The 13,823-nt window shown below is 39.8% G+C and overlaps 1 protein-coding gene and 1 non-coding gene across 9 annotated transcripts in view; one reads left to right on the forward strand and one right to left on the reverse strand.

Annotated features, from left to right (window-relative positions):
- Window positions 1–13,823, forward strand: part of TANC2 (tetratricopeptide repeat, ankyrin repeat and coiled-coil containing 2) — a 374,683-nt gene that overhangs the window by 276,067 nt on the left and 84,793 nt on the right. For all 8 annotated transcript variants that reach the window (XM_024130199.3, XM_028499426.2, XM_024130198.3 and 5 more), the window contains 2 exons: window positions 3,722–4,003; window positions 9,440–9,573. In XM_024130199.3, the coding sequence (XP_023985967.1) occupies window positions 3,722–4,003; window positions 9,440–9,573 (416 nt within the window). The remainder of the gene's footprint in view (window positions 1–3,721; window positions 4,004–9,439; window positions 9,574–13,823) is intronic.
- On the reverse strand, window positions 11,806–11,878 carry TRNAG-UCC (transfer RNA glycine (anticodon UCC)). The gene has a single exon. It is a non-coding gene; the product is annotated as a tRNA-Gly (tRNA).

Genomic DNA, 13,823 nt, shown 5'->3' on the forward strand with positions numbered 1-13,823 from the left:
CCCGAATAGCCAAAGCAATCTTGAGAAAGAAAAACGGATCTGGAGGAATCAGACTCCCTGACTTCAGACTATACTACAAAGCTACAGTCAGCAAGACAGTATGGTACTGGCACAAAAACAGAAATATAGATCAATGGAACAGGATAGAAAGCCCAGAGATAAACCCATGCACATATGGTCACCTTATCTTTGATAACGGAGGCAAGAATATACAATGGAGAAAAGACAGCCTCTTCAATAAGTGATGCTGGGAAAACTGGACAGCTACATGTGAAAAAATGAAATTAGAACACTCCCTAACACTGTATACAACAATAAACTCAGAATGGACTAAAGACCTAAATGTAAAGTCAGACACTATAAAACTCTTAGAGGAAAACATAGGCAGGACACTCTATGACATAAATCACAGCAAGATCCTTTTTGATCCACCTCCTAGTGAAATGGAAATAAAAACAAAAATAAACAAATACGACCTAATGGAACTTAAAAGATCATTAGAGAATGCAAATCAAAACTACAATGAGGTATCACCTCACACTTGTCAGAATAGCCATCATCAAAAAATCTACAAACAATAAATGCTGGAGAGGGTGTGGAGAAAACAGAACCCTTTTGCACTGTTGGTGGGAACGTAAATTGATAACAGCCGCTATGGAGAGCAGTATGGAGGCTCCTTATAAAACTAAAAATAGAACTACCATACGACCCAGAAATCCCACTACTGAGCATATACCCTGAGAAAACCATAATTCAAAAAGAGTCGTGTACCACAATGTTCACTGCAGCACTATTTACAATAGCCAGGACATGGAAGCAACCTTAGTGTCCCTCAACAGATGAATGGATAAAGAAGATGTGGCACATATATACAATGGAATATTCCTCAGCCATAAAAAGAAACGAAACTGAGTTATTTGTAGTGAGGTGGAAGGACCTAGAGTCTGTCATACAGAGTGAAGTAAGTCAAAAAGAGAAAAACAAATACCGTATGCTAACACATATATATGGAATCTAAAAAAAAAAAATGGTTCTGAAGAACCTAGGGGCAAGACCGGAATAAAGACGCAGACGTAGAGAATGGACTTGAGGACATGGGGAGGGAGAAGGATAAGCTGGGATGACGTGAGAGAGGGGCATGGACATATATACACCACCAAATGTAAAATAGATAGCTAGTGGGAAGCATCCACATAGCACGGGGATATCAGCTTTGTGCTTTGTGACCCCCTAGAGGGGTGGGATAGGGAGGATGGGAGGGAGACGCAAGAGGGAGGAGATATGGGGATATATGTATATGTATAGCTGATTCACTTTGTTTTACAGCAGAAACTAACACACCATCGTAAAGCACTTATACTCCAATAAAAATGTTTTTAAAAATTAGTCATTAATTTTAAAAAAGAAAAAGAAGAAAAACTTGTACATGAATGTTCATAGTAGCATGATTCATAATAGACAAAAAGTGGAAACAACCCAAATTTTTGTCAGCTGATAAATGGGATAAACAAAATGTGATATATCCGTATAATGGAATATTGTTCAGCAGTAAAAAGGATGAATTAGTGATACATGCTACAACATGGATGAACCTCAAAAACATGCTAAGTGAAAGAAGCCAGACACAAAAGGCCACATATCATATGATAATATATATGTGAACTGTCTAGAATAGGCAAATCTGTAAAGACAGAAATTCTCTGGTTGCCAGGGGCTGGGGGAAACGGGGACTAGAGAGTGACAGCTAATGGGTATGTGGTTTTTTGGGGGCAATGATGAAAATGTTCTGGAATTAAATAGTGATGTTTGCAACTTTGTGAATATACTAAAAATCACCAAATTGTATGCTTTAAAAGGGTGAATTTTATGGCATGTGAGGCTCAATATAATAATGTTTAAGAAAAATAAAATAGAATCTGTTTAACTAAGACACTAGAATTAAGAATATTTTTAGCAAGTTAAAGTCTAATTTTTCACTTAATTTTGTAATTATATATGTATTTTAAAAGAGTACGTTTTGGTAAAGAAATGTGAATCAGGAAATTATAAGTAACCATGTAGGTGTATCTCCACAGCCTTTTTTTTTTTTTTTTTTTAGTGAAAATTTGGGACATTTTAAAACTTACATAGGAAACAATTTGCTTCTGTTATTAGAGTTTGGCTTTATATTTTTAATTTTTGTGCTACTTTTGGAATTGTTACCTTTTTGAAAATGCTCAGCTATCATTCTGATGGCTTTCAGACAGTTTTAAATGAGTGTTTACATGAAGTGTGCTTGTGTGTGTTTTTCGAGTAAGCTGCCATCTCCAGATCCCAATTTATGATGTATAAGTGGTTTAAGTATGTTCTAGAATAATATAAGCATATTAATAGATCTAATTTCCCCCTTTATGATTTCCCTTTCTCCTGTCCTCGTTCCCTTCCCACCCCTGGACTTTATTCTTCAAAATATAAAATGGGGTGAGAGTGTAATACTTTGTTTTTAATTAATTCTTTCAGTAAGCATTTATTAGCATCTACTATGTGTCAAGGTACTGTGCTAAGGTAAATGATACAGAAAATGAACTTTTAAAAAATAAATAATAAAATGAAAAAAAAATGATACATCTAGAACTACTCTTGAAACAGTTAAGAAGGGAATTTCCTGGCCATCCAGTGGTTAGGATTCCGGGCTTTCACTGCTGGGGGCCCAGGTTCGTTCCCTGGTCGGGGAACTAAGATCCCACAGGCCACACGGCGTGGGCCCCCAAGAAAAGAAAGAGTTAAGAAGGCATTTAACTCAGATAAGGGAGGTCAGGCAGGACTTGTTTTTACCATCAATGTAATTAGAAGGTTGATCATTGAAACCAGGTTATATCTATTATGCATTTTTAGAGAGCAAGTAGAGCTCATGCTTGGTTGGCCCTTAGCACATCTCACAACTACATAAGCACAGAAAAAAATCTGAGAAAAGCAATAGGGATTTGTCCCTATTAAGACGTGTGTGTAAACCAGAAATCTTTTTTTTTTTTTTTCAGTTGGCATGAATACAAGCATTACAGGTGCAGAGACATTAAATGAAAATTTGGTTTCTGCTTCTTGACTGCTTAACATATTGAAAACCTTTTAAACCATCACAGTTTTTAGGGGTTTGCTTCCCTTAATATACTTACTAGATTTTTTAAAACTGCCATTGTGAACTTAAAGGAATTACTGTTTTTATTGGTATTTTTAAAGAAACAAGTTCTCTTTACATTGCTTTCTACAGGACTGATGCTGTAAGCCATCCAGATTCCCTGCCACACCCCGGCCTCTCCCCCAGAAACTCAACCCTACATCTCCCCACAATCCAACATTTTGAAGGTTATCCCCAGGCATAGAAGGAGGCCTTAAAGACCCTGCATTTTGATACTTTTGCATCCATCCTGATTGCTGGTGCCTGGGCCATCTCCATTGCTTAATAATTTTGAATATCACCCTGACTTTCTGCCTATAACGTAAATTATTACTATTTTAACTATGTTTGTGTTCTGCCAGCTACAGTATCAAATAGCTCTAGCTCATGTGCCATTGCTTATCTGTGTAGAACCAAAATTCAGAGTTTTATTATTTTCTGAATAACCCAGAATACCATCATACTATAACTCCCAGTGGTCTCCTAAACCATACTGGTTTTTTTGTTTATTTCTCTCAATGTTGATGGTTTGGCCTAAGTTCTGTGTTCTCTTATTGTTCCTTCCAGTTCGCTTTGCACCTTATAGGCCTCCAGATATCTCCCTGAAGCCACTGCTCTTTGAAGTGCCCAGCATCACTACAGAGTCAGTGTTTGTTGGCCGGGATTGGGTTTTCCACGAAATGGATGCTCAACTTCAAAGTTCAAATGCCAGCGTGAACCAAGGAGTAGTGATCGTGGGAAACATTGGGTTCGGCAAAACCGCCATCGTCTCCAGACTGGTGGCCCTCAGCTGCCATGGAACACGGATGAGACAGATCGCCTCAGACAGCCCACATGCCTCCCCCAAACGTATGTATCCCTTTTTAAAGAACTCCATGCGGTGGGATAGGGAGGGTGGGAGGGAGACACAAGAGGGAGGAGATATGGGGATATATGTAAATGTATAGCTGATTCACTGTGTTATAAAGCAGAAACTAACACACCATTGTAAAGCAATTATACTCCAATAAAGATGTTAAAAAAAAAAACACTAAAAATTTTTTTTTGACGTGTACAACATGATGTTTTTTTTTTTTAACATCTTTATTGGAGTATAATTGCTTTACAATGGTGTGTTAGTTTCTGCTTTATAACACAGTGAATCAGCTATACATTTACATATATCCCCATATCTCCTCCCTCTTGTGTCTCCCTCCCACCCTCCCTATCCCACCGCATGGAGTTCTTTAAAAAGGGATACATACGTTTGGGATCCTACCACTAATCTCTTCATGACATTTTTTTTTCTTAGATTCCATATATATGTGTTAGCATACGGTATTTGTTTTTCTCCTTCTGACTTACTTCACTCTGTATGTAAAAAATAAAGAACTCCATGCTTCATTACTCTGAAATTTTTTCCGGCATCTTTGTATTAAGTCTTACATCCTTTAATTTTCTGATCTGCAAAACCTGGCTGGCATGTGGGGACCATTAACTCAGAGTTGAGGGAAAGAATGTAATACTCTGTTGACGTTTAACCCACATATCCAACAGTCACCTGAGTGTGACTGAAAAAACCTTTCAGAATAAATGTATGCCTCTTCCCTCCTGACTGTCTGGCTGGTCTGTCCTTTGGATAATGACTACAGCAATTGCCTATAAGAGCTTATTTGCATCCATCACTGTCAGCTTTTGCTCAGCCTGTGTGCAGGCTTCCTGTTCACGCCGGCACAATCTGTTTGCAGCCTTCATTTCCTTGCGATCCATGTCAGTGTTGCACTGCTTGGGCTTGAACTTCATTGTGTCCTTGAAGGGTTTCTCCTGCTTCCTTGTGAAAAGATGCTGAGATCTCACATGTATTTATGCTTCTTTCATCACAGGCAGGGTGCAGCTTAATGATCGCCATCAGGATCCTGTTTATTTGTTTTTAAAATACTTATATGGTCCTTAGTACCAGGCACTCTCTAAGAGCTTAACAAGTATTAATTCATCCAACCCTCTTATCTTATCTCTTTCAGAGAGGTAGTTCCTGTTATCTTCCTTTCACAGATAAGTGGTTTAAGGCTCAGAGAGGTTAAGTAAGCCTCCCAGGTTTCATAGCCAGTAAATAGTGAAACTAGAATTTGAGCCTAAGCAGTCTGGTTTCAGAGTCCAGTGTTATCCATTTTGCTCCCTCTCCTATTGATGGAACTCACTTGAGTAAAGGAGATAAAAAGAAATGTGTAGGGGTTCTTCCTATACACACTATATGTATCGAACCAGTCTACCTGGCTTCTGCTAGTTATAAGAGAACAAAAAGAAACTATTACCCTGCTAATCCAAATCAATAATCTAGCTCACCACAGATTTCCAGACAGCAGCCACTAGAAATGGTTTGTTTGGGATCATAGTATTGTAGTTACAGAGTCTAGCCCGGTGCTGTGGGAACTCAACAGGAACTCACTGAACACCCTCCAAACATCCTGGTTTCCTGTTGAAATTAATTCCTGTTTCATGTCATTAAGTAGGCAGATTGCCTCTGGTAAACTTATGGATATCTGACACGTAGAAGAACTAGTGTCTAGAATGAAAACTGGTTGGATCAAGAGTCCCATTTGCCAGGGTATGGTAAGAATTGGTATGGAAGAATTCATGTCTTAAGAGCAGTATCATGCTTAGTTTCTGGATGAAGTTTTTCTGAGGTAGATTGGCATAATGTCATGGGAGTCAAGAGCCCACAGTTTGTCTCCAGCGCTCAAACTTACTATACTTTGTAACCTTGAGAATTTTAATTCTTTAGACCTCGGTTTTTGTCATCTGTAAAATAAGTCAGTGGGATTAGGTGATCTTTAAGATTCATTCCTATGCTAAAATTCTGTGATTCTAAGATGTCTGCATGGTTGAAAGTAACTTTCCATACCTATTCCAGTATTTTCGTTAGAGTGCTTAGCTTAAATATCACACCAGACTACTTCTTATCTGAATAATCCAAGAGGTTAACTATTTGAGTGTGTCAAAAAGAAAACCAGCTAGGTAATGGTCTCTCTGACTCCTCTATATATCAGTCACTGTTGCAGATAACAGATGGTAGAATCATGGCTCAAGGGCAAGAAGAGCTGCTTTCTCTGAAAGCAAAGGTGCCTGGGGCTTCCCTGGTGGCGCACTGGTTAAGAATCCGCCTGCCAATGCAGGGGACACGGGTTCAAGCCCTGGTCCGGGAAGATCACACCTGCTGTAGAGCAACTAAGCCTGTGCGCCACAACTACTGAGCCTGTGCTCTAGAGCCTGTGAGCCACAACTACTGAGCCTGCGTGCCACAACTACTGAAGCCCACGTGCCTAGAGCCTGTGCTCTGCAACAAGAGAAGGCATCACAATGAGAAGCCCGCGCACCACAAGGAAGAGTAGCCCCCGCTCTCTGCAACGAGAGAAAGCCCACACACAGCAACGAAGACCCAATGCAACCAAAAAATAAAATAAATAAAATAAATATTAAAAAAAAATTTTTTTTTGAAAAAAAAAATGGTGCCTGGAAGTGCCCCCTCTACGCCTGGGAGAGCAGGAGTTAATAGAAAACAGCCCATGTGCTCCCCAAAGCAGAGGTCCTTTAAAGATAGTTCATTAAGTTATTCTCTAACATCCGTTGCCTTTTACCTCCAGAGAAACTCTAAAAATACCCCATTCATGTGATAAATGTCCACATGTCAAGACTATAGATTTGGCATGATAGTTAACTTAGAAAACTTGAAAAGGTGTTAAAGGGGATCGAGTATGTGGTTATGTATTTATCAGAACTACACAGAGCCAGCATTGCCTTGTCGTAATTTGATGTAATATTTTTTGTTGCCCACTTTGACGTCCAAACTACATTCCACCTCTGCCATCTTAACCGAACCACTTAAGAATGGTCAAGAAGAAGTGGTTGATGTCATTTACTGGTATTTAAATATTAACTCTGAAAAACAAAATCAACTCTTGAAATTACCCCAATAGCTACACACATCTGTAAAATTTTCATTTTCTGTTATGCAAATGATTAATAATAAAATCTAACTTCAGTTGGTTTTAGAACTGGCTCTCTCATTAAATTTTCCAGTTTTGAGGACAGATGTTTTGTCTTTCTTGTATTATCCTCACGAGGTTTTGGTTAAAGCTTTTCAAGTATTAGGACTCAAAAATGTTACTTTTTAAAATCAATGATCTGTATGTTTCTATTTTATATTTCTATTATTTCTGTGAACAAATATGAACTGAATATATCTTAACGAATTTAAAGATATTTCTTTGAGAAAAAAAAAAAAAAGAATAAGTGGTTGATAAAGAACAACCTGTTTTTCGGCATTGATCTGTTACTCTGTGAGCCGGCACTGAAAATGTTACTGGCAGTAGCAGAATTTTTTTCATTAGTGATTAAGAATGATGTCTATCGAGAGAGAGTTGGCTTAATTTTTTACAGTTTAATTTACATTCAGCTTTGATAGGTGTATTTGGGATCCCACTGGTCTTCCCAACCCTAAGTCAGTGATGCAGTTGTAGTAATGAAAATAGGTGGAAGATTATTGAAGCTCCCCACTTCCGTTTCTGCATCCTGTGTCATTCTTTCTTCTGTCCCTCACTCCTCCATGCTGAGCAGCACTGCTGTGGAAGACGTGAGCAGTCTAGCCTGCAGCACTGCATTGCCTGGCTCTGTCCTTCCCCCACAGACACCCAGCCCCCAGCCGCCCCCTCCTTGTCCTTTCCCTGGGAAGGCACAGAGAAGCTGTCAAGGCAGGCACTAGCCTGTCATCCTGCTGTCCACCTACACCCCGTCCCAAACCTGACTCCCCCGTCAATCTCTACCACCACCGTCACCACCCACCCCCCAACACATACGTACAGAGAACAGAAACATTTTGTGAAACTGGACCTGTTGTGTAATCCAGGCATTATTACATTAACTACAAGTGTACTCAGTACAGTAGTTAGGGAAGTTCGGTCTAATACAAGACTGTATTTTCCTATCACTGAAAGTCTCAGTGTAGTTACTGTTTGGATTTGACATTTGCGAACAGCTGCCATGCCCCCAAATAGCTGTGCAGTGAGTAACCCCTCCCCTCCCCACTGCTCGTTCCAGAAGTCTGTGTTGCCAGTTTGCTGTGCACGCTGACTGCTCCTCCCTATTAACTTTTATTTCTACTGTTCTCTGAATACCAAGCAGAAAGTAAAGACACCCAGACAAAAAGGAGGGCCTCTCCGAAAGGGAACAGCTAGAAGACAGAAGGTACTCAGACACTAATTACCCACAAAACCAGATAAGGGGGAATGGGGTGGACAGAGGGAGTGAACAACAGGCATGATTCAGTGACAGTCACTGAACTTTACTGCGCACATTTCTTCGGTCTTTTTCACTGCCGTCTCCCACACCTACCCTCCTACAGTTTATTCAGAACTCTATGCAGTGGCCAGAGAATTTACTTTACCAGTTGGATGGAAGAAGTCTCAATGAAGTCCTACTGGTAGGGAGTTAAATGGAACTATTTTTCCCTATTTCTTCTCCTTTTCAGTAGCTATTGACCATCAAATCACAATCTACTTATTTTGTACCCATTTTTAAAATATGGTCTGTATTTATAAATAGAGTCTATAATTTCTAGTAATAGTTAAGATGTTACCTAAATTACATGAACGAATGGAATTTTTAAAAAACAGCTTTATTAGGCTACAATTCACGTACCATATAATTCACCCATTTAAATGGTTCAATTCACTGCTTTTTACTGTAGTCACTGAGTTGTGCAGCAATCACCATGATCTTAGCACTTTTTCATTCCCCGCTAAAAGAAATCCCATGCACATTAGCAGTCAGTCTTCATTTCCCCCCTAAATCCCTATCTCTGCCCCTAGGTAACCACTAATCTGCTTTTTGTCCCTATGGATTTCCGTATTCTGGGCATTTCAAATAAATAGAATCGTATACTATATGGTCTTTTGTAACTGGCTTCTTTGAGTGAGTGTAACATTTCAAGGTTTATCCATGTTGTAACATATATTGGTATTTCATTTCTTTTTATTGTTGAGTAATGTTCCATTGTGAGGCTGTACCACCTTTTATCCATTCATCAGTTGATGGACATTTGGGTTGTTTCCGCTTTGGGGCTATTACGAATCTTGCTTCTTTGAACATTTGTACACAAGTTTTTGCGTGGACATACGTTTTTAATTCTCTTGGGTACATACCCCTAGGAGTAGAATTGCTGGATCAAAGAACAAACGGGATTTAACCAGTCTTTCTTTAGTTCAGAGTTTTATGATTATCTGATGCAAACATCTCATCTTTTTAATACAGATGTGGATGCCAACAGAGAGCTGCCACTCACACAGCCACCTTCAGCCCACTCATCCATCACCAGTGGAAGCTGCCCAGGAACTCCAGAAATGCGGAGGCGGCAGGAGGAGGCCATGCGGAGACTAGCCTCACAGGTACAATAGGATTCTCAGGTTGCAGGCATGCTAGTTCCATTTTAACATCAAGGGGGCAATGGTAGGGAGACCCCTGGCAAAGTGAACAAAAGTATACAGGCGGACCATGAGAACATGGAGAAAAGTTTCCCTCTCTTTGCTGTTCCTAGAAAAATACTTCGTTATTATGGAATCAGAACCTTATTGTTGGAAAGGCCCTTAGAAATAACCAAAGTCCCACAATGAATAGATAAGGAAATTGAGACTCAAAGAAGTTGTATGATTTACCCAAGATCACAGTATAAGTAATCAATAGCTTTGTATTTTCATTCCTAGCTCAAAACACTTCCTGCTATACCACACTATCCATAACTTCTTTTATGTTTGCATTTTAATTTTCTATTTTTATCAAAGTAACATATATACATAGTTTAGGAAATCAAATAATGTTCAAAGACTTATAATAAAAACCAGAAATTCTTTTCCCCTCCTGAGCCCACCCTCTCCCCAAAGGCAGCTACTTTCAACATTTGGAGATGTTTCTCTGATCTTTACCTCCATGTTTCTAAATAATATTCATATACTGCTATAACTTTTTTGATCAGTTTTGTCCATTATCTATTGCTTCTTATTATGGATGTTGAGAATGTTAGCTCTTTCACCTTCCTTCCTCCCTCTACCATCTCAGTACAATTATATCATGATTTTAGTCTGAATCCATGTTATAGTATTTTCAATATTAATACTACACAAATATGGTTCACTGTGGAACCAAGAATAACATTTTCTTCATGAGCAGGTTTGTTTTTCCTGGGTTATGAAATGCCTCATTGTAAAATGTGCTTATTTTTCTTCAAAACTATGGCTGTCATTCCATAAGCCTTAATGCTTTGTAAAATGCCTCTCAATACAGTTTTCCACATCAGTTACATTTTTCCACCCCTGGAAATCCTAGAGCTCTCCATCGAGCTAATCTGGACCTAGGATGCTCTCAAGTCTTACCACCTACTTGTCATCCTGGAAATTCCTGTTACTTCCCTTTTGTGTTTGATCCCACGTCATTGTCTTTCTTGACTGTGTTCCTTATTTTGACGGAGCACGTCCTCTGGTAGCTTCCTAAGAAAGAATGCATAGGAGGTAAGTTTTTTGAGACTTACTGTTCGTAAAAGCATCTTTATTCCATTCTCATACATTACTCTTTGTTTGACATAATATAATTCTAGGTTAAAAATTATTTTCCCTCAGAATTTTGAAGGCATCCATCTTGAACTTCCAGTATTACTATTAAATAATATGATACTATTCTTATTCCTAATTCTTTATATATACCTTTTTTCTCTCCAGAATCTTTTAGAATCTTCTTTTTATCACCACTGTTCTTGGGTCTTTTTTTCATATTTTGTTGGTACCTAGTGAGCCCTGGAGATATTTTTTGATTCAGGGAAATGCTTTTGTAGTATTTATTGAAAATTTTTCACCACCACTTCCTCTGTTCTCTCCTTCTACAACTCCTTTTAGTCAAAAATTAGATTTCCTATATTGTTACTCTTCTTAACTTTTCTGTTTCCTATATTTCTGTTTTCCTATTTGTTTTATCCACTTTTAGGAGATTTCCTCAACATTACCTTTCAATCCTTTCACAAAAAATTTTTTGGCTATCATAGTTTTAATTCCCAATAGGTCTCTTTTTCCCCCAGTTGTTCCCTTCTATTTTGTTTAAATTGAGATTTTTTTTTTTTTTTTTTTTTTTTGGCTGCGTTGGGTCTTCATTGCTGTGCACAGGCTTTCTCTAGTTGCAGCAAGCAGGGGTTACTCTTCGTTGTGGTGCACTGGCTCCTCATTGCAGTGGCTTCTCTTGTTGCGGAACACGGGCTGTAGGCACGCGGGTTTCAGTAGTTGTGGCGTGCAGACTCAGTAGTTGTGGCTCACAGGCTCTGGAGCACAGGCTCAGTAGTTGTGATACACGGGCTTAGTTGCTCCGTGGCATGTGGGATCTTCCCAGACCAGGGATCGAACCTGTGTCCCCTGCATTGGCAGGTGGATTCTTAACTACTGTGCCACCAGGGAAGCCGAGGTATGATACACGGGCTTAGTTGCTCCGTGGCATGTGGGATCTTCCCAGACCAGGGATCGAACCTGTGTCCCCTGCATTGGCAGGTGGATTCTTAACTACTGTGCCACCAGGGAAGCCGAGGTATTTTTTTTTTTTTAATTTTAGTTTTCGGCAGCATTGCATGGCATGTGGGATCTTAGTTCCCTGACCGGGGATTGAACCCAAGCCCCCTGCATTGGAAGTACAGAGTCTTAACCACTGGACCACCAGGGAAGTCCCTGTTCCCCTTTTTTTTATAGCATACTGTTTTTGTTGTATAGATGCAGTATTTTCTCTTATCTCTTCCTTAATAGTTAGGCACTGAAAAACTGATGGAAGCTTGTATATATGGAGAGCTTAACTATAGAGCATTAAGATGATCCACCAGCCTTTGTGGGAAAACCCAAAAGTCAGTGTCCATAAGTTTTTTCCTTGCACTGTTCATCTTTTCTAGCAAAGAATCCACCAATTTCCTGGAGGGTGTATAACCTGGTTGCCAACATTCTGGAGCTAGTAGGAGAAGGTGGCGGAGTTTCATCATTTAGGTTGCAGCCTTTTACCTAAGCCCCCTTGTTTTCAGTCCTGCACCTGATCCTCACCTACTCTGTGTCTGGTGTTCCTAAGCCTAGATTCTCTGGTTTAGATTCTCTAGTGGTTTTAATTTCTCTTTCCTGTGGGTTTTGGGAAAGGTAGTCACCTGGCTGGGCAGGATAGGGATGGATATCTGGGAATCTAACTGCTCTTTATATAAACTTCAAATAATTTCTGTGTTTGCAACTTCCTTCCTCACCCCCATCTTCCATAGTACCTGGTGCTTCTAACTCCTGTGCTTTTCTGAGGTTTGACGGATGATTTGGCTCGTTCCTGTTGTTAACCCCAGCAGGCATTTGTTTCACCTTCTTCTGTCTGTTAGGTTGTTTAATCCTACATCCACTTTCCATCTTTATATATTATAATCTAAGATTAGAGATAGATATTCCTAATCAATGGGGTTTGCATTTCTGTTTCTTATTCTCCTTATTTTTGAGGATTTTAAGGAGAAGTATAGAGTGCAGAATGCCTGTCTCCAGTATTTAAAGAAATCTCTTGGCGTGGTTAATTAGTAATGAGGAACAGGGAGCCGTCTTCAATGTCATAAGGTTCTAATTTCCTCATAGAAATCCTGTCCAGCTTACAGCCAGAAACAGCATGTTTCCCCCAAATACTTTTTCAATTGTCCCCACTTATTGGTACACATCCATTTATAAATGGGCTTCTGAAAACAGTCTGAGATTTCCCTTATATTCATTGCTAACTCAGTGCAACTTTAAAAGACATCTTTGGGGGGCTTCCCTGGTGGCGCAGTGGTTAAGAATCCGCCTGCCAGTGCAGGGGACACAGGTTTGATCTGTGGTCCAGGAAGATCCCACATGCCGCAGAGCAACTAAGCCCATGCGCCACAACTACTGAGCCTCTGCTCTAGAGCCTGCGAGCCACAGCTACTGAGCCTGCGCGCCACAGCTACTGAGCCTGCGCACCACAACTACTGAAGCCCACGTGCCTTAGAGCCAGCGCACCACAACTACTGAGCCCACGCAGCGCAACTACTGAAACCTGCACGCTCTAGGGCCCACGTGCCGCAACTACTGAAGCCCACACACCTAGAGCCCATGCTCTGCAACAAGAGAAGCCACCGCAATGAGAAGCCCACGCACCGCAACGAAGAGTAGCCCCCACTCACTGCAACTAAAGAAAGCCCGTGCACAGCAACAAAGACCCAGTGGAGCCAAAAAAAAAAAAAAGAAAAAAAGACATCTTTGTTTTACTTTTCCAAATATTCCCTGTAAGCTGACTCCTGCCTCTTCTTTAGAACAATCAGAATAACTGTCATCTTAGAAATACACAAATGCTGAAGAGCTTTCATCATCACAGTCATTTATTTATTCATTTAGAATATATGCTTGGAATGCCTATAACACAAGATTGAAGTTAAAGCAGTGAACAAGACAGGCACAATCCCTGCTGTTATGTAGCCCACATTTTTGTGGTGGGAAAAGGCCAATTAACAAACAAATATGTAATATGTCAGATGGTGATGAGTGCTAAAAAGAAAGTCTCCCCATGGTGTCACTTCTTAACCTCTCTCTCAAGAGAAAAAGTCCCAAGATGTTTATGTGCAATATTTGGAAAATGTTATTTA

This window comes from Physeter macrocephalus, chromosome 14 (assembly GCF_002837175.3).
Source record: "Physeter macrocephalus isolate SW-GA chromosome 14, ASM283717v5, whole genome shotgun sequence".
NCBI classification, from domain to species: Eukaryota; Metazoa; Chordata; class Mammalia; order Artiodactyla; family Physeteridae; genus Physeter; species Physeter macrocephalus.